Raw genomic sequence first — 25221 nt, forward strand, 5'->3', positions numbered from 1 at the left:
AACAAAACAAATTAGGCAAAACCATTTTCGGAAGAGGTATTTTGTTTTTGATGTCAACAAACAAACGCAAATAACCCGCTTCGGGAGCAGCTGTTTTAATGGAACAGTTCGTGTAGCCATGAGAGCGCAAGGAATATGATCGAGTCTTGGAGGTAAAAAGGTAGAGGTGCCGCTGCTGGCAGAAGGGACCCCCCCCCCCCCCCACTAGAGGTGATCTCTGAAGAGCGCCTCTAGACGGTGTTTTGGCCTTCAGTTCCACGCTGGCTCGACATCTTGGAAGAGGTTGTAGTATCCACATTGTACCCCACCACTTGCAAGCCTGACAATCGACTAACTGCGGTGAACCCATATTTTGCTGCCAAGTGAACAAAAGCAAGGAGGGGGGGGGTCGCATATGTGGCCGTCGTTTCAACTGCCTTGCCGGGAGATCGAATTACAATGGCGACCTCTGGATTCCGCTGACCGTCCCACCACGGAAGCATCATCATCTGAAGGAGGTAGTGAATAATTATTTAGTTATTTAATGTATATTTATTTTTACTTTTAGTCATAACGCTTGCACTGCATGGTTTGTTGTTGTCCATGTAGAAAGAAGGGCTGATGGTCATCTGTGAAGAGGAGCTTCATAGCTCATCGGATTCCTCCAGTCTAAATAAAGATTCTGCTTCTGATTCTGAACCTCCTCCCCAAAGCCTCCGTCTTAATCCCTCCAAGCTATTGGTGCTAGTGTTGATGTCCGAAATTGTGGAAATTTGGAAATGACGCGGGCAATGTGACCTCGCAGGGATGGGTTCAGATGTGTTAATACAGCAATCGATTCCCATACATTTCGCATTGACGCGTATTCCTGCGTGAGCTCAGTTCAATGTCAAAAACGCAAGGCATTGTCACTTCGTAGCAATTCAATGGAAACTGTAACGCACATCAATATTGTGTGTTGACCGACTCTCTGTGTTGCATTACATTACATTTCGATATTTTGCTAGGTTATTTAATTTTAGTGTGTCTTTCTCCTAATTTTCAAGCTTGCGTACGTACCACGTCGTCGTCCACTCATTGACATGCTAATTTTTTCTCTGCCCCTCCCTCTCTCCGCCCCCGCCCCCTCTCTATATTTAAGGCCTCGTCACAGAGACGATCCCTCTCTCTTTGTGCCGATACGTGTTCTCTCTATGTGTATCTTTGTGATATCTGTCTGCTTATATGTCTGTCTATAGTTTTCTGGTTAGATTTTTGTTGCTATTTATTGTCCTGGAAATACATGTCTAGACCCATTTACTCTCAGCAACGCTGGAAATGATTGGAGATAAAAAAAATGTTTAAAATAGCCCTGTCTAATAAACATAGACATAAAGATTCACAGGCACAGACTGGATATTGTCAACCTGCTGAGGTAGCACTTTAAATAGACATCTTAATAAAACGTATACATGTGATAACTACGTAAAATGTGCGTTATCATACAATTCACTTTTAATGGCCACACACAGAAATTTGGCGCCAGTAAAGTTTTGCTAACAGCCGGCCGCACCGATTTCCTCTCGCGGGGGGGGGGGGCACGGACTAATTCTTTGTGGAGTCGCGCCGGTACCATCGCGCCACCCTGGCACTGTGTGGGCTGTCACGTACCGACGATCATGTGGTTGCACACATCGCAGAAAGTCGGCTTCTTGAAGCTGTGTTCCTGGAAGGTGTGGGTCCGGTCGGCACGCCCCGGCTGACCACGCGGATACGTTGGGCTCGGAGGTTGCGGCGCCACCTCAGGGTCGCCGCTAGATGCAGGCGACTGCAGCTGCTGCTGCTGCTTCTGTGGCGGCGGCTGCTGCTGCTGCCTGGAACACTGGAGAATGCCCTCCTGGCTGCTCTTGTTGCGCTTGTTGAGCACTTTGGACTTGAGCGAGAGGGACTTCTTCAGCCTCTGCAGCTGCATGGCGCATGAGCAGAGAGATGGAAAAGTAGATGGAAGCAGAAACGTCTATTAACGAAAATAGCCCAGAGCATTAGCAGCTTAGCTCACTGGGGTTACGTAGTTTGATTCATATCTGACTCCTGTCTGCTGCGGCGCTTGCCAATTGAAGTAGATAAAACAAAATAATGTACAGTACTGTACAGTATTAATGGTGGAATTGACTTAACCTTTATCTCTTTAGCCAGGAAGATGACAAATAAAACTCAATATCCCCTTTTAGATTGGAGACTTGAATGGGGCCATCGTACGTTTATAAAGCATTCCTAAATAAACATAAACAAACGTTAAAAAATTAGCTCCGCTAGCATATTGACAGCACTCATAGAACCACACTCTATTGCCTTTCACTAAATGTAGTAAACCCTTAAGATAAATGTGCTTCTTTCGTAACACAATTGCTGCAAGAAGATCTGGCAACAACGTGAGCCAAACATTAGGTTATCGAATTTGAGTAACATATTACTATTTATTAATGTGGTCCTTATAGAATCTCTCTGACAGCCCCTGGCAATAATTTGCTTCTGCAAGGTCAACACGTGGAATCTCACGAATTCACCGCTCCCTGGGCTCCGATCTCCGTGACGTTTCTCCGACGCCACACAGGGCCCACTCTCTCCGACAGCACTCAAAGCGGTCACCCCAGGGGGGCGCGGAGAAATTCTATCAGAAATAACCTCGAGCAGCATCCTTTCTGTGACTGTGGCCTCCGGAAACTCAGGACATCATTGCCACCAACGCCACCACCACCAACTGGCAATATCCGGAGTGTGGTGGCACTCACACTCACAGTGCGGTGTGGGTGTGACACACACGTCCAAACCGCAGGGAAATTCCATCGCTACGATGGCGAGATGTTAACTGCCTTGCCTGGTATGCAGGAGGTCGTCGGTTCGATCGCAACCCTGATGCCTGTATATTTGGAGTTTACATGTCTCTCTTCTCGTAGTCGTGTGGATTTTTCACTGGGTACTCTGGTTTTTCCCTTCACATTCAGAATCAACATGCGTTTAGAGTATTTGGCTGCTATAAATTTCCAAATGGTAAGTCACTTCGTTGGACTATCATTTGTGGCCCGGTCGCTTCTGGAAAAGAGCTAGCTATATAGCTAAGTGGGCCTTACCTAGTAAAATAAAAAATTGTCTAGTTTATACCACAAGTCCACACATGCACCTATGACCACTTCTTCAGGAATGCGACCACAATCACGTGAGATTCCAAAAGCTGAGCAGGATTTTAATCCTGGTTAGTGCTTGCCAACCACCAGGCCAATGCGGGGCAACGTTGTCAGCAGACAGCAGCTCCACAAAAACCGCTGTTGTATTGTACTCTGCTGCAACATCTATGCCTTCCACATATATCAACCCACAATGAGAAGCATGGTGAAGTATGGGAAAATAACCCTGCATGGTGTGGGGAACCATTTCATCCAGCAGTGGAGTGACAAGATTGCTCCACATGTACATGCTCATTATGGAATTGGAAAATCCTGCCTGTGCACAACAGGGTAAGGGTTCTATTTCTGCCGCTCCAGGGCATGAGACTATGCGGACTTTTTTGTTTGTTAACAGACTATGCAGATTTAAACATTTGCCTTACACCATAGTACACCACTTGAGTTCGTTAAAGTGTTGGCATTTCACTCACGGGCCAGAGGCGAGGTGCATCACAAACGTCGACCCGGAGGTTTAATAAACGTTTACGCATGCGATTACACGGTGTGCACTCTACGCGCCGTCGTTATTGGCATTTCTGTAGCGTTGTGCAGGGAGGGAGTGCAGTTAAGTTCCAAAAGCTTCGTTAATACTGCACGAGTATTAGCAGCTAGACGCGGGGTATTTAGTGTGAATAAGACGCGGTGTCCGACTGCCAGTGAGGCCGATGTGGATGCTGCGTGCGACTCGCATGAAGAAAAGCACATTTCCTGCTACGGTAAAAAAAAAGCCAATAGGAATCAAACCCCCCCCCCCACCCCATTCTCTATGAACATGGGAATCGATTTACAATCATCGCTGCAGCATCACTCGACATCCCATACACTGGATCTACTAATGCAGGCCTCTCTCGCTCCTGGTTGAGATCAAGAAATGGGCGAAACGTAAAATGGATCTCTCGCTCTGCAGCCTCTGACCTCCCAGGTTGTCCTCTTTGCTAAGGTGGCTGCAATCCTTGGAGAATCTAGAAGTCTTTAATTTTTCAGTGATATTAAAAGTCAGTTGTGTAATCATTATAATGATCTTGACTTAAAGCTTTCGTGACTGCAGGAATTTATATTCTTTGGGTCTTTCGGTAAAGCGACGTAGATAGAAAAATAAAATTAAAATAATATCACGACGTTGTCGATTGCAACACAAGCAATCGTCATCAAGTGAAGAAAGAGGGGGAAAGCTGCTGAGGCAGGCTGTTTATAAAGGTTTAGAGATGGGCGAGGCAGCTAATCTTAATGTAGGAGAGGTCTCCGTAACCGGCAGTAGGTCTACACCAATCAAAGAGCTGTTTACAATGGTTTTAAGATATGCTTGTAACCAGTTTATGTCATAACTGGCTGTGTTGTTCCCTTTCTACCTACCTATGTGAGCAGTTATTTTCGACTCTCTTAGTTACATTCACTAACACAGCCACCGTTAGCTGTGTTAGTAAATGGCGGCTTGCCATCCTTCTCCACCTCCATGTGGCGATGGCTCTTTCCGAGCTCTCTCCGAGCTTACATTTACAAGGAATTTTCTTATATTGACATGCTAATCTCTCACAATACAATGGCCACCCCCACAGCTTCGTTTGTGAGTTACATTCACTAACACAGCCATCGTTAGCTGTATTAGTAAATGGCGGCTTGCCATCTTTCTCCACCTCCATGTGGCGATGGCTCTTTCCGAGCTCTCTCCGAGCTTACATTTACAATCTCTAAACCTTTGTAAACAGCTCTTTGATTGGGGTAGACCTACTGCCAGTTACGGAGACCTCTCGTACATTAACATTAGCTGCCCCGCCCATCTCTAAACCTTTATAAACAGCCTGCCTCAGCAGCTTTCCCCCTCTTTTTCACCTGATGACGATTGCTTGTGTTGCGATCGAAGCGTCGTGATATTGTTATAATTTTTCCTTTAATTATTTAGTCAATCTACGTGGCTTTACTGAAAAACCAAAAGAATATGAACACTGTAATGATAGCGATACAGTACTCGCGACAGTGCATCGAGATGTAGTTGCGAGCTATTCGTCTTCCCATGTTGCGGCCCTTGCTGTTTGTTGCCTGAAGGTGGCGGCTGTGTCCCAAAATGGGCACTTGTTACGCCTGCATTTGTGCATCCGAAAAGACAGACACTTATCGTGCGCTACGCTTACAACGAAAATCAGCAGCTATTTAGGACGCACAAAAAAATACGTTTTAAGCCAAATGTATTCGGCGACCAAGTCCAAATTTAGCACTTTTAACGGGACATCAGTTATAGCTGCAAAAGTAGTTCTGGTGCAATTCAAGTGACGAGCAACAATCGGCTGTCAATGGCCCAGAGGGAGTTATAAACACATTTGAAATGCATTATTGTAATTATATTGAACTGGCAGAGGCACTTTCAGTGAATGGATAACGTGGTATCAATGAGAGTCAATGAACAACAACTGTGCATCGTGAATGATGAGACAATACGCGACTTCCTACTGTACGTCTCATTACAGTTCTGTATTTACTCTATAATTTCTGTTTAATGATTAACCTCGTGAGCTTTTACGCAACACGATAACCGCTCACACAGTGAGACCACCGCCAACCTCGGGGCTCCTGTTTTTCAGTTCAGTGCAATCCTTTTCTCATCTTCCCTGGCATGGTGGTGGTGATTCAAGTTAATTTTGTGTGACCAGGTGTGAACTCAAGAGACTATAGGATGAGTCTCGTTTGCAAGAGTGACCTTGCTCGCGTGATATTATTTGTAGCTTGAGGGTGGGGTAGATGGACCATACAGAAACTATGAAAAAAAATATTTAAAATGTTTTATTTTACCAGGTAAGGCCCACTGAGCTACATAGCTCTTTTTCAGAAGCGACCTACCTGACTAAAAACGATAGCTCAACGAAGTGGCTTATCATGTGGACATTTATAGCAGCCAAATACTCTAATCGCATGTTTCTAAATGTGGAGGGAAACACTGGAGGACTCGGAGAAAAATCCACCCAACTAACGGGGAGAACATGCAAACTCCAAATATACACGTATCGTCAGGGTCGGCATTGCACCCACGACCTCCTCCAGACCAGGCGAGGACGTTAACATCTCGCCACCGGGGCAGCGAGGTGCCTATACGAGATAGTGCAGTAAGTAGGTTTGTGATCTCTTTGTGAGGTATATAAATCACCGAGGTGTGCTGTCATCCGGTTACCTTCCCACACATGGAACCAGGTAGTAAGGAGCTGACAAAATACTCCAAGAGGGGGCCTTTTGAAAAGTGTGTCTTCCTGAGTAAGTAAAATCCTCCTCATGTTGTTAACTGAAACCAATACAGTATCTGGACACTGAAGTCCAAATCGTCCCTAGATCCGTGCACTTAAAGTCACCACAGCAGCAGGCAGCACGTGTGCTGGACAGCGTGGAGAGAATGGAACTACAGAAAGAGCTGTCCCAGCTACCTGTGTGATGGTGTGTATGGTGCAGACGCCGGTGAAGGGTGAGGTTAATGGTATGGTTAAATACTATAGGGTTGGGCTTAGCTTTACCTGCCACGTGAAAAGCCCCATTTTAGTCTTCGAATCAAAATTGACAGAATGTTTATAAATGGGATTTCCTTCATTGCAGCCAGTGGGATGCACAACCCAGTGTCTGAAGCCATACAGGCAGTCACTGGCAAGTGCTGCTAATAAGCAACGATTAGGATCGGTTATTGGCATTATGACAAGTTGGTGAATGTGGGCCAGGACGCCTTTGTCTCCCCATCGACTCATGTTCACTCAGGTACCGGGTAGGCGTGTGCGTCGCTCGTACAACGTGAAAACCAACTCAAACCGTCGCGGTACACCACGGTCCGTGTTTACAATTACTCGCCTTTCCAATGCCAATCATCTGGTTACACACTTCATGCGCCTGATGATTGCAAAAACAATCTAAAATGACACGGGGAAGTGGCGATTGATATTAAGGTAGTGCTCTCGTCTGCGCTGTGCGTATGATTGTTGTCACACGTGGTGTATACACAGCGATTTGACGCCACGTGAGAAGTATAATTACCAATCATCAAACCCGTGCGGTCGTGTACAGACTTTCGTGTGTTTTTTTTTCCTTCCAAGAACGGAGAAGTTGGGTGGTGGCTCGCGAGGACTGGAATGCGTGCATATAATAGTAATTTCTGCAGTCACGAAAGCTTCAATTCGTGCATATAATGTCGGCAGAAGGAGCATACGCGGGTTAACCCGGTCCTGCAATCACTACTAATCACCAATCTCACATTAATGAATACCCCTGCCCCCTAATGGCGCGATTAGGACATGGCACGCGAAGCCTCTTCTCTACGGTGCCCGTGTCATGGCAAATACAGCGCCCTTTGCGCTTTAATTGTACCGCTAATTGCACATCCACTGCGATCATCATCGTCGTTAACACTTTAACAACTTTAATGGCGAGAGCGCTTATTACGGACTGGCCCTATCAGCCCCCACCCCTGGCCACCTTTGTCTCGCCAGTGCTGATATGACACGGCCAAGTGGGAGCAGCGCGTTCGACGCTTTTTGTAGAGGCTCACGGCTCGAAGCCTGTGGTCGCCCTGATTATTTCTGCGGTCTGTAATGATCTTAATCGTACTGCACGCCATCTGCGTCGCTCGCCGACGACGTTAAATATCCAAATACGTAATTTGCAAGAGCAGATCGTGTGTGTGTGTATGGGTCCAAACTTTCCAAATTCGACAATTACACTGCAAATTTCTGAAATGGGATTAAAAAGCAGCCATTATCGCCCCCTACTGGCAGACTAATGCCCCAGGTCACTCTTGCAAATGACACGTGGTCTCTTGAGTTATCACATGGTCACACGAAATAAACTTGAAAATAAACGTAACTTTTACCAATTTAAACAAAGCACTAAATGCTCATTTGAAGCTGAGTTGACCTAGGGGACGACCACAGGCTTGTTTCAAATAATACATATAGTATATATTTTTATTCCTAAGTTGCCCTGCTTTAAATGAACATTTCAGAAATCGAATGCAAGTGTTCTGGTCATAGCCACAGTGATTAAACATATACAAATATTTCCTGTATGGCCCACACTGTCTGGTGGGACAAGTGTTGTTAGCAAGCACCTATTGGGCCCGCACGTTAAATATTTAGTGTCCACGGATAGACTGATGGCTTGATGGGGCGCCACGGTGGCGAGATGTTAACTACCTCGCTTGGTATGCAGGACGTCGTGGGTTCCATCCCGACCCTGACGCCTGCTGTATATTTGGAGTTTGCGCGTCTCTCTCCACATTTAGAATCAACATTACGCGTTTTAGAGTATTTGGCTGCTGTAAATTTCCAAGTGATAAGCGGCCGTCCATAAATGACGTCACGCACCTAGGGGGGGATCAGACATTTGTGACGATGTGTGACGAGGGGGGGGGGGTGAGAAATGTGACGTCACATCAAAATGCGCAACTTTAAATAAATATAAACAACACGTTCTACTTAAATGAATAGACTTTTTAATAAATGTTTTCTCCTACATCATTAGAGTGCAGCGCCACATTAAATACGCACTACAATGACAATAGTTTAAAGCGATTTGAAGCATGTTTCATTTTCAAAATGTAAATATGGTTTGGGGGGGGGCAGAGCTTTGTGACGTCATATTTGAGGGGGGGGGGTCTGACCTTTGTGACACCGTGTGACGAGGGGGGGGGGGTTAAAAATCGTACAAAATCGCGTGACGTCATTTATGGACGGCTCCTAAGCCACTTCGTTGAGGAATAATTTGTGACCAGGTCGCTTCTGGAAAATAGAGCTATACAGCTCAGTGGGATTTACCTGATCAAATAAATAAATAAAAATGTTTAGTCTGAATATAACAACTGCTCACATATATGTCGGTGGCTATTTACTGCACCACGATTGCGAAATGAAGTATCCGAGCGTGGTGAGAATCCCCAATACGCGCGCCCTCTCTGCCGTGGAGGCAACTTTCCAGAGAGGTTTTGCTGACAGTTGTGGAACGGTGCTCAAGAATGTGGAGGGGAGTGTTTATCCTCGCGCTAGGATCTCGTTGTGGTGTGTGTATCCGTGACGTATAAACAGGTAAGAGCTCTACATCATTAGACCTCTTTTGCCAGTATCAGAGTGTGTGTTTTGTTTGCATTTTGACTGCAAGTCTTATGTGTAATGCAGACATGAATCCTTGTAAAAAGGTTTCAGTTTTGTTGCCAGAAAAAAAAGGGGGAAAACCCGATTATTAGGTAAGAGCTCATTGAGATCACTTTCCTCGTTTACAAAGAATATATGGGTATACTGTAATTAAGACCCACAACCCAAAGCAAGCTTATACCATGTCCACGTTTTTTTTTAATTTAATGTATATAATGTATGTCACTTCATGACTTTTAAACGCTGGTCAGTTGATCGAATTGCGACTCGATACTGATGTTCAGAACGGGCCGAATCACACTGACGCATTCACTAATTTAAAAAAATACTAAACGATTACCCGCTCGTGAGATGTGCCCGCTTTCCATCGGCTTTAGCGTCACACTCCACAGGGGGCGAATTACTCGGTTCACTGACAACGGGGAAAGCTTATTTGATGTGTTCAGCAGAAGAGTTAAGGAGACAATTAGTCATCCTTAGGGTACATTGTATAGATATTTTTGTAATGCTCTCATCTGCGTAGGCTCAGCAGTCTAGCCCATTTTAGACAATCGTTATAACGTACACCTTAGTATCACGCCGTGTCGATTGTCTTCATGTATTAGACACACTATGTGGGAAAACACGACATTAAGTCCGTGCAACACAGGCCTACTCTTTACACAAATGGCGAAGGCAGATACGCTGTCGAACAGCAGCGCTTGAAGAACATAAGCCGAAAAAGACATGCACCGCGTGGACTGTTAAGGAAAGTCAGAGGGCCTGGCCAGGACACTTCGTGGCCAGAACGTGGGTGGATGGCCAAATTGTGGACGAGACTGATTGCGGAATGGCAGCCAAGGGAGAGAGCACGCGGCCAGAGAGGACGACCACAGCGCGGAGATGGAGCGGTGAGATCGGACAATCTGCGCGGGTGCGAGATCGTGAGGTTATTGATGGCTGTGTGGTTCAGACCTTCACGAGCAGTGGAGAGACCCTGGCTTACAGGGTGACGATGAAAGCAGACGTGGACAGCTGTGTTGTGGAACGTCGGGTTTAGACCTTAGACACAGCAGAGAAGAGGGACTACCATCCGCTGTGTCATCTGCCGGTCAGTGCGCGCCGTGCACTGGGGGTGCCAGAGGCGATAATGCGAGACGGGACTTCTGAGTAACAAGACAACGGTTGAATCGCGGGACCCGGGGGTGAAGGGGCTCTATAATGGTTAATCCTGCACCATTATTGTTCATTCACTGTCGCTCCGTATCAACCTAATGTTGATTTTTGTATGAATGAAGGTATTCCTCGCTAAAGAGACCTGTTGTCTCAGTGGGCTCTCATAAGCGGCGTATGCCTATTAGTAATATCATCGACAGATGCTGTTAATGTAATTGTGAATTATGCTTGGAATGAGAAATGGAGTTAATGGTGATTGAGCACAACAGTTGGCGAATGTGGTTTGCTGCTTGTGCTGCTGATGACAATGATCGGACAGTGTACGGTCAGCGCACAGACAGGCAAACAGACTGACAGACACACCGACAGATCGAGAGATAAACAGACAGGCACGCAGACAGGTACATACGCAGACAGTCAGGTAGACAGACAGGTCGACAGGCGGACGCACGCACGCACCCACGGACGCGCTCACCGGAGACTCGGCGTGGCCGTTCATGGCGCTGCGTCCGCAGGGACGGAGCGGATCGTTCTCCTTCTCCGAGAGATCGCTCATCTCACCTCCTCGCCTCGCCCGGTGAGCAACGCACGCGGCACGAGTGGCGATGCCAATGATGCTGCTGCTGGTCACGACGGGTGAACAGAGGCGGCGGCGTCGTCAGCGGCGGTGTCGGCGGTGGAACGGGGGCGGGAGATCCCCGCCTTGGATGGGGAGGAGCGCTCCATGAAGCGGCCCCTTCCCTCCCACGCACTCACACGCACCCCGCGGGTAGTGATTGATGAATGTTGATGGTGGCGATCTCTTCGTCACGCCTCCTCCTCCTACATTAGGGCTGAACGATTTGGGGAAAATATCTAATTGCCATTTTTCTGACAGATATTGCGATTTGATTTGCGATTCAAATTTTTCAAGTCAAGCTTCAGTTCAATATTCACTGTGTAATAGATTTAAAACATGTTGATGGGGCATTACCACATGATACCATCAAAATAGGAAGTGCTCTATATATTCCAATGCAAGGATGAGAACTTAAAAGATATTAATTGCTTCCAACGTGTCTTTATAAAAATGTTTTAATTGAAATATAACAATCAAACGTAGAACAATTGTTAAGTTAAATAAATAAAGTTATAATAATAAAAAGAGTAATAGGACTTTTCAAATCGCAAAAAAAAATCGCAGACTTTTGCGTTTTGTTTCAAATTGCGATTTCAATTTGAAATCGATTAATCTTCCAGCCCTATCCTGCACACGAGGAGCCGACGCAGGGGACCGCTGAGCGCGTCCCCGCTGCGTCGAGCGCGATCAGACGCGGGGAGCTCCGCCAAGGAGGGGAACACGACCGTGTGGGGGAGGAGAGTGTTTAAAGATGGGGTGAGACATAGGGTGACGGGGGGGGACGAGTGCTTTTATAAATCTACGTAAGAGGTCGAGAGATTTGGTTGGGGTAGGATGCGCTCACGTGAGACCAATGGCTGGGGCCGACGCAGGAGCTGGGCTTAAGGTTGTGGGCGGCTCGCGCTAACGCCAATGTCGGGTGTGGGCAGAGCTACGGTGAAATGCACCGGGAGTAAAAGGGGGGGGGGGGGGGGGGTTGGGAGTCACCGCGGTGGTCACCTTTTCGCGAGTGGCAGTGGCGAATGAGACGAGTGATTTCATGAGACCAGCGATTGATTTCTGAGATTGCATCTTTTATGTACTGTATATATAAAAGGGAAATGTGTGATTATGTGTGGCTGTTCAAAATGTTGAGCGTACTTTCCGACATGCAACAAACTTGAAATTTGGCATGTGGGTACTTTCCAGACTGTACACCATGCAAAAATTTTAAAAAAATGACTTTTTTTATATTTTTTCTGGGGGGGGGGGCGGATGCAATAAAGCATATATTTTGCATGGCAAGTGAGCGGTGACGTCACATCTCTGTCATGTCACCCGCATGCGGCAGCGTCATGCAGTGTGCCTGCTGACGTCGCGTATCCCCCCCCACCCTCCGCATTGTCCAAGACAATAATCCAAGTCTCGGGTGAAACCGGGTAGTAAAGCTAGTCTTGTAATAAAAAATGTCGTCCAGTTCCCGTTGTCCAATTGATCCCAACTTTAGCACGCATACTCAGATTCAGACACAAAGCATGCCTGAATCAAAATCGGCATCAATTAATCAATTGCTTGGCTCGTTTAAAGCAATTCATATTTTGTATGGAAACCTTAGTCGACGAGTGCTTTGCGAACACGTTTTGGATATTAATACCAACGTCGCAGTCGAGAGTTCGAAACTCACCTGGAACATCTTTTATTTGGTACTATTTATTGTATTTTTCCTTATTTAAGGTCAACAGTCACATTCAATGCTTTGGTGTCTTTACAAAAGTGTATTATGATGTAGTGTATCCAACGGGACAATGCATGGAGAGGGCCCGTGACGTCATTTTTGCACTAACCCCATTTAAAGGGAACTTTTAACATTTATATTGATGTTTTCTCCATTTCTATTTCAAAATTAAGCTGGTTGTGGTGGACAATTCGTTGAGTGTTGCCCTTTTCAATACATTCTGCAATCAAATCTGTGAAGTCTGCACCAAACGCTGCTATCCAAATCATATTTACAGAGTACGAGGTAATGAAATACATTGCACTATCTACCAACTGAATTGTCATCAAAGCAAACATTGCAAATGTGTTCACGTTACAAGCCACACATCAGCAGTAACAATAGAGCTGCACCGCCAAAAGATCACTGGAATAATTTGGATCCTGGTGGAATTCCAGATGTGATTCGAGTCTTACCACAGCCAGAACAACGTCTATTATCAAGAGTTATACCTTTTGTGAACATCATCAAATTCACTGGAGTATTCGGTCAATATGGACATCTTTGAAGTTAGTGACACACTTCCACGAGCAATGGCTAATACTGGAATGGTTGTCATCACAGAACATCTTGAAAATCTCAACATCACTCGTGTATTCTCAATACATCGTGAACAGGTTTACAATGTACTCAACTGGATAGTCGAAACAATCCACTTTATCAGGATGTAACAATCAATGAAGAAGCAAACACCGCTGATGTACATTCAATTGCTATTCCTGCGCAACAACCAGTGGGGCAAAATCAGCCGCAAGAACCTGCAAATGCTTACATGCTAATAAATGAAAGATCTAGATTTGTTTGAGCTGCATGGCATAAAGCAAATGAAGATGTGTTTACATGGGCCAATGCAGGTGTTCAATGTTGTGCAATGGTGTTGGCAATTATTGTAAGAGCTGCTATACTGCCACCAAGCATATGGACCACAAACACATTGAACGTGAACTTGATTGCGGGTGATGAAATCATTCGATTGACCAAACTAGCGAATCTAGGATATACAATGACAGCTAACAGATACTGTATCTGGAAGTCAAACATTTCGATGCCATAGTAAATTACTTCATTATGTTCAACAACTCATTCTCAATAGCCTATGATGAGGAAACACTACTCGTTGGAAGTCTACAAGACTCAGTCAATGAAGGCGATTCACAAGTAATCACTTTGGGCGATGCATTTAATGATGTATTCACAAATCATCAGGCTGGCGTACTAATAACAGGATCGAAATCACTAGGAATTATGCATTACAATGAAAAATACTACTTCACTGATTCACATTCATGTGGTCAGAAAGGTGCACCGGCAGGCAATGGCAGAGCATGCATATTCTTAGGTTTTTTCGGTAAAGTCACGTAGGTAAAACATTAAAATTAATGAAAGTAAAATAAAACAAAATAAAAATAAAAATAACGACGTTTCGGATTTTTATTTTGTTTTATTTTACTTTCATTAATTTTAATGTTTTACCTACGTGACTTTACCGAAAAAACCTAAGAATATGAATCATTGCAGTCACGAAAGCTTCAAATCTAGAGCATGCATAATTGAGTGTGACACAATTGAAGAACTTGAACGAATCTGCAGATGATCAACAGGATCAAGAAATGTTCAATTCACCATCAACTTCATAGATGTTAATCCGAAAAATGACATTGTGATGCCGCCGCCACGAAGCCGCTCGGCGGGTGCCCCATCTACGACCTCGCCACCACCAAGCGACGGAGCCAACCCCGCTTCCCCTTCACCTCACCTCACATAAACACACCCGCACGCATTTCCCCCCCCCATAGAGCTCCGAGGGGAGGTCACCTGGCTGACCGGTTTTCACCCGAGAAGCCCTTACCGGGATAATCTTCACGGTTTCCTGCGGCCAGGGAATTGGACGACTTCCCCCGGTGCTAATTCGCACCGCGGCGCTGTGACCAGCATTAAGATTGCATGGTCGCGGCGAGGGGCCACTCGGCCACCGTGGTTGAAACGCACCCCACACACACACACGTATCAACGAGGCAGGCAGAGGAGGAGCGAGACGGCTAATTGGCATGACAAAGGCGCCGTGCACCGGCGCGGTCAAACCGACCACCCATTATTATGGAGGGGCATGAGAATGGGACTAATTAGAATACGCGCCGCGCATAAGCATTGTTATGGAGGAGCATGAGAATGGGACGAATTTAGAATGCGCGCCGCGCATAAGGGCCGCAAGAGCGAAGAGGGCTGGGAGGCGGGACCTTGGGACGGGGAGATAGCATAAAAAGCGGATATAGCGAGGTAGAGGCTCTCTTGCTCCGGAGTCAGGCCACGAGACGCTCTCCAGCCCAGCGACTCGGACGTCCGTGCGATGCATCGAGGTACGCAGTGAGGACGAGATCAGCGGAATGCCGTGGGCACCTAATCGTGAGTAAGTGGAAAGGGGGTATTGGGAAAGAGACTAGAGAGTCCAGAGCCGCCTAGAACATATCCCTCCGATAGATCGGGTACAGACCCAGGGACGATAACGTAGGCCTGCCACGCCGATCGATACTGACCCAACAGTAAAGCGAAGTCGCCGAGAATAAATCATTAATAACCCAGCGCAGCCTCGGGTGGTCTTACGAGTGGGTGAAAGCGCGTGGTGCTGTGTGTAGGTGTGTGCGCTCGTAGCGTGGGGGGGGGGTCGGTGCGTCCGCAGGTTCCCGGTCCGTCTATCGCCGCAGGGACGCGCGTGGTGTGAGGACAGCGTCGTTCGCCCTCCGACCCCTGACCCCCGTTCAGAGCGTGTGATTGGCGGAGAGACAACGCAGCCTTTACAGGTGAACGAGAGCGGGCGACGAGCTATGCCTCTCACGCGAGCTCGCGGAGGGGCGGACCAGGGAGGGGAGCCGTCGGGCGATGAGCCCAGCGACGGCAGCAACTGGTCGCAGACCAGCGAGGGGTCGGCAAACGACGGAACCCCTGCCGTCGGCGCGCAGCAAGGAGGGACCGCGGCGGCCAGCGGCCCCAACAACATTGTCAATCCAGGAATGCGAGAAGGAGAAGATGCATCACCACATCTACGAGAGGCAATGCAAGAAACTATGACAGCACAAGTGGAATCGATGCCTGTACAAACATCAGTCATGGCTTCCATAGATTGTGATCAGCCAAATGTGGAGGATGAATACGAAGTCTGTGATAATACTCACGAAATAAGGCTTAAAACAACCAACAACATTGCCAACAAAGCACATGATTTGAAAGTTGAAGAGTTTGCATGGTTCTACAATGGACTCAAAGATGTAATACCTATCAGAATCACTCCATTGGACTACTTTTAATTCAGAATTGTGGGTAGTGATACAGCATTTCAACGAAACGACTACCTCTTCTACGCATTATCAATGTTCGAGTATTATCACATCTGTAGTGACATAAGAAGGGAGGGGCTGCTGGGGGCTCTGGGTTCCCAGGTGGGTCCAGACGCTAAGCCTCTGGGCGCCAGGCGTTGAGTTCCCAGGGGGTCCAGACGCTTAATCCCCTTGGCGCCGCCAAAGGGGGGGGCTGTGTGTGCTCTGTGGGATATCTGGGGGCGCACACGGCCCCACCCCTCGTTGTACCAGGCATAAAAGGAGAGCTCCCTGGACGATCGGGGCCCAGTTGTAACTCAAGACCCAAGACCCACGACCAGCCATCTGAAGACCCGGGGATGCTGTGAGAGCCAGCGCTGGGACTCTGGAACTCCCGACTCTACGACCTTGTGAGGGCGAGTTCCGGAGCGTAGCCAGAGTAGAGTATCTAGGCTGTGTAGCTAGGCTGTGTACCTAGGCTGTAACAGAGTATCAGGACTGTTGGACTGTTGGACTGTTGGACTGTTGGAGTGTTGTATTGTAATAAAGAAGTTACCTCTACAAGTGTCTCCGGAACCTGTTACATTTGGCGTCAGAAGTGGCAATGGAGACAAGAAGTAAGCCACGTACCTTCAGTCCTGACGGCGATGTTGAGGAGCAAGCGGCGACGGGGCAGCCAACTCGGGCCGACAGCGACGCTGCACCGCCGGCTCAGCAGTCGTCCACCATACCTGCCGATCTTCCTCCAGCGTCGGGAGCAGCAATGGAGGAAACGCTGCTTCGCCTCACCGAGCTGCTCCACGCCACCGTCTCCATCCTGGACGACATGCGTCGCTCACAGGCGGAGACAGCAGGGAGAGAGGAGGCGCAGCGGCCGCACCATCCCGCCGGCTCCCACACAAAGATGGCGGCCGTTCCCGCCGCAAATACATCCGGGTGTGTCGTCACTTCTGCGGGGGGAGCAGTGGCCGCTGGGAGCGACGTCACTTCCGGGCCCAGCGTGGGCCAACCCGATGACGCCGCGTCATCAGCGCTGCGTCCCTCACCGCCGGGTGACAGCTGGTTGCAACCAAGCAACGCCGCGTCATCAGCGCTGCGTCCCTCACCGCCGGGTGACAGCGCTGCGAACGCGAAGCCAGCTTCAGCCGGGTTGCCAGGCAACGAAAGCTTGGCTCACGTCCAGCAACGCCTGCCGGCACTCAAGGCATTTTCTTCAGAGGGGGGTGAGTGGGCAGCGTTCGAACGCCGGTTCGTCTCTCTTATAGAGACGTCCGGCTGGTCGGAGTATGAAGCGCTCCAAGGCCTCCCGGCCATGCTCGACGACGACTCCCTCGCAGCACTCCTTACTGTGCCACGCGCAAAACGTGCCACGCTCACGGATGCCCTTCATCAGATGCGGCTGATTTATGGACCCCCATCCGAAGCACGTCACCGCTTCGATGCGAGGAGGAAGAAGGCCTCCGAGTCGGCGATGGGGTACCGCAGCGCGCTGCTGGCCATGGCGAAGGTTGCCTACCCTCGCATGGATGAAGACGCTGTGGAGTCACTCGTGCTGCAGAAGCTCATGAGCTTGGCCCGCCAGCTTCGAGTTGCCATGCCGACAGCCGACGACGACGACGACTTCACGTCGCTACGTGCTGCCAGGTGCATCCAAGCACACCTACATTGCGATGAGGACACGACCATCGCCGCCTGCGCAGGCCCACCTGATGCACAAGCCTATGACGTGCATTCGGGGCCTCATCAGGCCTTCGCAGCAACAGAAAATCGCGGATCGTCCAACTGGCGATCCCAGCGAGATCACCACCAGCGGGACCGGCCAACCTCGCGCCAGGACGGAGCGTCCATCGTCTGCCACAACTGTGGCCTTCGGGGCCATGTGGCGTCCGGCTGCCGGGTCCCCCGACGCCGGACTTCAGGACCTCCGGCGCCTCGGCCACCACCGTATCCTCGGCATACCCAGGCGAGTCACGACACCTCGCACTCTCGGCCCCCACTTACAACAAGCACGCACCCTCACACCACACAGGGGGGTCATGCTTCTGAGGAGGGGGATTCGGGCCCATCATTGAACAACCGGGCGCTCGGACCGGGTCAATGGTCCGAGTTGGCCCATAGGGTCGTTGCCGCTGCGGCAGGGTCCTCTGCCGTAGTGGGTTCCATCGAGGGCGTTGATGTTCGTATGTTGATCGATACGGGTGCGTCGGCGACCATCATTTCAGACATAATTTATAACATTTTGCCCGATATATGCCGTCCCTTGCAGCCAGTTGATGTGCCATGCTATGCCGCAAATGGGGGTTCGTTGGGCATCACCGGACGGATCAATGCTCAGATCCGCATTGCTGACGTCCAATTAGTTGGGCCCATTTTGGTCTCATCAACCCTCGCCGTTCCGTGCCTCCTCGGAACAGATTTCTTGGGGAAGATGCCCATTAAAATTCTCATTAACAAAGGGTGTATTGAGCTCCCCTCCGGCCGACGCATGGCCTTCCTACCCACACCCACTCGGTTGCACTCCGCATCTACGACGGTGCAGGCGTTGGCGGCGTGCACAATTCACATTCCTCCTGGCTCTCAGATGTTAGTTCCCCTCCGGTTTCGTAAACCCCTTGATTACGACGCGTTCATGGGGGGTGCTGTGATCGGGCCTTCGCGTTCAGCTGAGCGGGTGTCGGACCTCGTGTGTGCACAAACGCTCGTGCGAAGCGACCACGACCCCTTTATCCAGGTCCTTAACGCGGGATTGGAAACGGCCGTTATCTGTCAGGGAATGGTGCTTGCTCACGCGACGCCAGCCCCGCCAGAAGATGTGATCGTGGGTCACGTAGGGGGCGAGTTCTCTTCCGTTGCCAAGCCAGGTCCTGACACAGGATGGCTCGACGCGCTTTGCTCCACTTCTGCCGATTTGTCACCATTACAACATGCTAAATTACGCACGCTGCTGAGCGATTTCGCCGACGTTTTCAGTCAAAGCAAATTCGACATTGGCTGCACTAAATTGCTAAGCCACCACATCGACACGGGTGATGCCGCTCCAATTCGTCAAAACCCATTCCGGTTGAGCCCGGCCGAAAAGGAACATGTACGGGTGGCCGTCAACGATATGTTGGCGGCCGATGTCATTGCGCCATCAAATAGCCCATGGGGGGCGCCGATCGTTCTTGTTAAGAAGCACGACGGGAGCCTCCGCTTTTGTGTTGACTTCAGGAAACTTAATAAGATTTCGGTGGCCGACGCCTACCCGCTTCCCAGGATGGACGAGTCGCTCGATGCCTTAGCAGGTGCGCATTACTTCTCCACCTTGGATCTCCTCTCGGGGTTTTGGCAGCTACCCCTTGATGACGCATCCAAACCAAAGACGGCCTTTCGCACGCCGCAGGGACTGTTCCAATTCAACAGACTTCCCATGGGTCTTCACTCGGCCCCGGCGACGTTCCAGCGCCTGATGGAGCTGGTCCTCGCTGGGCTCCAGTGGGATTCTTGCCTAATCTACCTCGACGATGTAATCGTGTTCAGCAAAACTTTTGATGAACACCTCACGCGATTGAAGGCAGTTTTCCTTAAAATGCGAGCGGCTAACCTCAAATTCAAACCGCAAAAATGCCACCTCATGAGGGATTCGGTTCGTTATTTGGGCCATATTGTCAGCCGCTCGGGAATTGCCACGGACCCCGAAAAGACAAATTGCGTGCGCTCATGGCCAACTCCTACCTCTGTTGGGGAGGTGCGGAGTTTTATCGGCTTCGCCTCATATTATCGACGATTTGTTGCGGGATTCGCATCTATTGCGAAGCCCCTCCACGCATTAACGGCCAAAGGGGTCAAATTCCGATGGGGAGAGTTAGAACAGGCATCATTCAATGCCGTCCGAAAAGCACTGGTCGATGCTCCTACCCTGTCTTATCCAGATTTTACCACTCCGTTCATTCTGGATACAGACGCCAGCAACACCGGAATTGGAGGGGTGCTGTCGCAAATTGTCAATGGAGTGGAGCGCGTCGTCGCCTATGGCAGCAGGGTGCTGTCGCCCGCGGAGCAACGTTACTGCGTGACGCGCCGCGAATTGCTTGCTATCGTTTTTTTCATAAAGCAGTACAGGCCATACGTGTATGGCAGGCATTTCACAGTACGCTCCGACCACGCGGCGCTACAATACGCCTTGCGAGTGGACCAACCATCTGGACAGCTCTCGCGTTGGCTCGAGATCCTCCAGGACTTTGCGTTCACTGTCATTTACCGCAAGGGGATTCAACACGGGAACGCCGACGGGTTGTCGCGACTGCCGAACAATGGGCGCTGTGCTTGTTTTTTGGGTGCGGGGCGTTGTAGGCAGCCTGACGGGGTACCGCCCCCATCCCTTGCGGCCGCGGCCGGGGATGGGGTCGGGGACCACGGGGCTCCCTCCACGCAAGTTCCGCAGGACGCATTGCTGGGCCTCGGGTTGGACGACTGGGGACGTCTTCAGATGGAAGACGTCTCCCTCCTCAAATTGAGACGCCGCGCTAGGGATGCCGAGGGTCACAGGGGGCAGGGGGGCCCCGTATCATATGTCATCCGGGAAGGCGTCCTCATGCATTGGGATGGGGGGTCCCAATCCCACACATTGGTGGTGCCCACCTCCCTGCGGGGGCGACTTGTGTGGGAAACCCACAGTCGCCTCTTGCACTTGGGTGTTCAGAAAACACTAGCTAAAATCCAATTGGAATTTTTCTGGCCGGGCATGGCAAACGATGTGGCTGACCTTGTGCAAGGTTGCACAGAATGTGCACGGCGGAAACCACCTGCTAGGCCGTCCTGCCCGCCGCTCCAATCCATTAAAGTTTCCCGGGTCAATGAGATCGTCGCATTGGATATTTTGGGTCCGTTTCCCGCTACTCCTCGGGGTAATAAGTACCTTTTGGTTGGGGTCGAATATTTTACCCGATGGGCCATGGCCTGGCCACTCCCCAACCAGTCTGCAGCAGCCATTACAGAGGCCTTTTTCCAGGGCTACGTCCTGGACAAGGGTGCTCCCGAACGCCTGCTGACCGACCAAGGGAAAAATTTCTCTTCCACCCTGTTGCGGGATGTGTGCAACCTGCTAGGGACACACAAAATTCGCACCTCGCCATATCACCCCCAGACTGACGGTATGGTCGAGCGATTACATAGGACACTTACCTCCATGCTAAGCCACCAGGTGTCTGAGTCACAGACTGATTGGGATCTCCACATACCTGGTGTCTTGGCCGCCTATAGAATGGCGCCCCATGCTGCCACGGGGTACTCGCCATTCTATCTAATGTATGGTAGGGAGGTTTGCCCCCCAATCGACGTACAATTGCACATTAAACAGCCCGCACCTAAGGCTAAGATTGCCGACCACATCCGTGCTAATGTGCGTCGTCTCGTAGATGCCCGGGAGGCTGCTCAAAATAACTCAGAAGCCCGTCAGCTTGCCAACGAGCGGTTGCGGAATCTCCGCACATCCCGCCACGTTTGGGTAGAAGGGGACCGCGCCTGGCTCCACTGCCCGCAGGTACCATTGGCTACTTCCTCAAAACTGCTTAAGCCTTGGAGAGGGCCGGTTGTTATTATTCGCGTTCTCCGCCCGCAGTGTGTCAGGATCCAGCATGGCAAGCGACGTTGGTTCGTGCACCCGTCACGTCTAAAACCTTACATTCAACCCTACACACCTCCTTCACATCTCCGGGGCCGAGAGCGCGACATGTCTGACGAGTCGCGCCGCGATGATGCTGCTTCTAACTCTCGGGCAGGTCCCGCTGCCCCGCCCTCAGGTGCCTTGGGAATGAAATCCGCCACGGCCGACCCAGCGGGAACAAGCTTGCCCGCGGGATCAGCGACCCAGGACACAAGCGCAACAGCGGGTCGTCGGTCCCCTCCTGCCTCCGTCGCGACCGATGGACCTGCCACTCGGACTCGCTCAAAACTCAAACGATTTTCATGACCCCCGCCCACGAACTCTCGTCCCAACGCGACGCCACTCACTTTTCCATCATGTATAGTGGGCGATTGGGGCGTGCGTTCATCCTGCATATATGTGTTTATACAGTGTTGTTCTGCATCGGTGACCACAGGAGGGGGAGAGGCGCTTTCTTCTCATTTTTTTTTCTTGATTTGTCACACACTCATTCTGATGGTTAACAAATAATTTCTTGTACAATTGTATTTTTTTTTGACAGCCGGGTCGGCTGGAGGCTACGTAGAGGGGGGTAATGTAGTGACATAAGAAGGGAGGGGCTGCTGGGGGCTCTGGGTTCCCAGGTGGGTCCAGACGCTAAGCCTCTGGGCGCCAGGCGTTGAGTTCCCAGGGGGTCCAGACGCTTAATCCCCTTGGCGCCGCCAAAGGGGGGGGCTGTGTGTGCTCTGTGGGATATCTGGGGGCGCACACGGCCCCACCCCTCGTTGTACCAGGCATAAAAGGAGAGCTCCCTGGACGATCGGGGCCCAGTTGTAACTCAAGACCCAAGACCCACGACCAGCCATCTGAAGACCCGGGGATGCTGTGAGAGCCAGCGCTGGGACTCTGGAACTCCCGACTCTACGACCTTGTGAGGGCGAGTTCCGGAGCGTAGCCAGAGTAGAGTATCTAGGCTGTGTAGCTAGGCTGTGTACCTAGGCTGTAACAGAGTATCAGGACTGTTGGACTGTTGGACTGTTGGACTGTTGGAGTGTTGTATTGTAATAAAGAAGTTACCTCTACAAGTGTCTCCGGAACCTGTTACACATCCAATCTAACATCTCAGCTTGTGGAAAGAAGGTTCAAGGACAACATGGTAGAGTAGAAGATCTCCACCTCTACCTTAAGAACCTTCGAGGATCAGCTGCATATTGGCAAACAGTGCTGAATGAATTGATCGGACAAATACGTTCAATAGGACCACCAACATACTTCGGGACATCTGTTGGAATTATTTGAATTGGCTTGATATGCGCAAGGCACTCTTAATAGCTGATGAAAGACCCGATGAAGATCAAAATTAACTCAACATACATGCCACACAACGATTTATCGAACAGTATCATGTCAGTCACTCGACACTTCATGATTCTATTTAACGCACTTATGAAATTATTGACAAATAATCATGAAGTGTTTGGTGGTCGATTGAAGGATTACTAGTGGCGAATCGAGTTCCAAAACCGTAGAAGTCCACATCTACACATGCTGGTGTGGATAGAAGATCATCCCTCATTCAATACACCTGAGGGAATCAACTAAATTGATTAAGTGTGCAAAGCAAAAAAGCCGGACGAGACTTCTGAGCTATATGAGCTTGTGAAAAAGTGTCAGGTTCACCATCATACAAACACATGCAAGAAGAATGATGACGACTCATCAATAGCGTGCCGCTTCAAATTTCTACGACAAGTTTGTGCTGAAACCCGCATCGTCTCTTAAAACATCTGATGACTTCATTAGCAATGGTGGTCGAATATGCTTGCTGAAGCAAAGATATGAAGACTGATGGATTAACAATTACAATCCTACACTACTCAACCTCTGCAAAGGAAATATGGACATCCAGCCATGCGGATCAAATGAGTCAATCGCGTACTATATTGCAAAGTACATTGCAAAATCTGAACCTACATAACTTTCCCCAGGAATCCGACAAGCAATACAGCAAATTCGACTTGAAGAAAATGATGTGTCGCGCAAACTGTTCAAGATCTGCATGAGAATAATGAAATAGCGACAGGTTTGAGCTAGTGAATGTGTATTCCGATTGTCATCTCAAACTTCGAGCGAGTTCAAGAAAATGATTCTTCCTCAATACTCGAAAACGCGAGCTGCCATGTTTTGAGATTCAATGAACAAGGTCAGGCATCTGGATATTGCGCCAACATCTTTGAAAGATACGAAAAGCGTCCTTTTCAATATCAAGAAATGTGCTTGGTAGAGTTTGCAATGTTGTTAGAACCACATTATGCAAAAGCACAAGACGATATTCAAGTTAATATCGATTAAGATGCATATGAAGAGGTAGAAAACTCTGCAAGAGAAAGAGAGATCATCACGCTCACTGATAGAACACAAATGCTGAAAAGAACTGTTCCAGCAGTTGCTAGAGTGCCATAACTTGGGCTTGCAACAGATCATGAAAACTACTATTGTAGCCTTCTGGTTCAATAAAAACCAAACAGAAGTTAACAAGAGTTATTGCAAGGATTTGATACTGCAAAGGAAGCATTTCTGGCAAATGAACAACAGCTCAAACAGATGAGTGACCATATGCAAGTACATTGTGAACGCGACAGACAACTGGAGAACGCATTACATCAAGTTCATGCACTCAACAATCTCGAAGAAGCTGTACCAGTTCAAATGGAAGATGAAGAAGAAGAGGCGGCAGATGTGCCAATGGATGAAAAACAATTCCAATCGGCACATACAGCAATGAATGTAGGACAACAGGAAATGTTTCGAATGGTCGCAAAAAGCGTTAACATACATTTGCATGAAGACCCTGAGAGTGAAGACTCTCGTGAACACTTAAGAGTCTTCAGTGGCCAAAACATTCCGACTGAAATTGTTGAAATATCAAAGCAATCGTTGCTTTGCAAAGAAAGCTGTCATAGTCTGTGCGTTATCTGAAGTCGCTGCGCGCCTTATCGATGGATCAACTATTCATTCCACATTCAAATTGCCTGTTCAAAGACATGGTTGAAGCGCTACCATGTCACCATTAACCCGACATTACAATGGAAGGACATTGAATCATCATCGATGACATATCAATGGTCTCATATCAGAGGCTATGCATGATTGATATGCGTCTTCGACAGCTGAAGAATAAGTACGATCAATTGTTCGGTGGTATCAGTGTCTTGTTCTTTGGCGATTTGATGCAGCTTCCTCCAGTTAGACCAAAACACACAACTGTCACTCCGATATATGGTCAGCCAGAACATCTACAACCAGCCACTCATGTATGGAGCTTATTCACACTGTGCGAGCTGAAAGCAAATATGAGAAAGCAAGGTGATAATATGTTCATCAGTATATTCAATGCACTGCGAGTTGGAGAAATAAGAGCTGAGCATTTTGCAGTATTGGAAAGCAGACGTCTTCAACAACCAATTG

At 49.0% G+C, this 25221-nt stretch overlaps 2 protein-coding genes across 2 annotated transcripts in view; one reads left to right on the plus strand and one right to left on the minus strand.

The window, feature by feature from the left end:
• The window catches only part of LOC144932148 (SH3 and cysteine-rich domain-containing protein 3-like), a 36639-nt gene extending 21834 nt beyond the window's left edge, over positions 1-14805 (minus strand). Inside the window, exons 1-3 of the mRNA XM_078856129.1 lie at positions 14669-14805; positions 10923-11280; positions 1630-1924 (exon numbers count right to left, since the gene is read on the minus strand). Coding sequence (XP_078712255.1) covers positions 1630-1924; positions 10923-11003 — 376 coding nt within the window. The 5' untranslated portion in view covers positions 11004-11280; positions 14669-14805. The remainder of the gene's footprint in view (positions 1-1629; positions 1925-10922; positions 11281-14668) is intronic.
• Positions 14806-16225: 1420 nt separating this feature from the next.
• Positions 16226-22060, plus strand: LOC144932164 (uncharacterized). The gene is made up of 2 exons (XM_078856130.1): positions 16226-18093; positions 21911-22060. Exons 1-2 carry the CDS (start codon positions 16735-16737, stop codon positions 21923-21925), a joined length of 1374 nt encoding a protein of 457 aa, XP_078712256.1. The 5' UTR covers positions 16226-16734; the 3' UTR covers positions 21926-22060.
• The last annotated feature ends 3161 nt before the right edge of the window (positions 22061-25221 follow it).

This window comes from Lampetra fluviatilis, chromosome 1 (assembly GCF_964198595.1).
Source record: "Lampetra fluviatilis chromosome 1, kcLamFluv1.1, whole genome shotgun sequence".
NCBI classification, from domain to species: domain Eukaryota; kingdom Metazoa; phylum Chordata; class Hyperoartia; order Petromyzontiformes; family Petromyzontidae; genus Lampetra; species Lampetra fluviatilis.

Excerpts from the sequence above, each read along its gene's own strand:
- LOC144932164 (XM_078856130.1), top strand. The coding sequence starts at position 16,735 with ATGGAGACAAGAAGTAAGCCACGTACCTTCAGTCCTGACGGCGATGTT.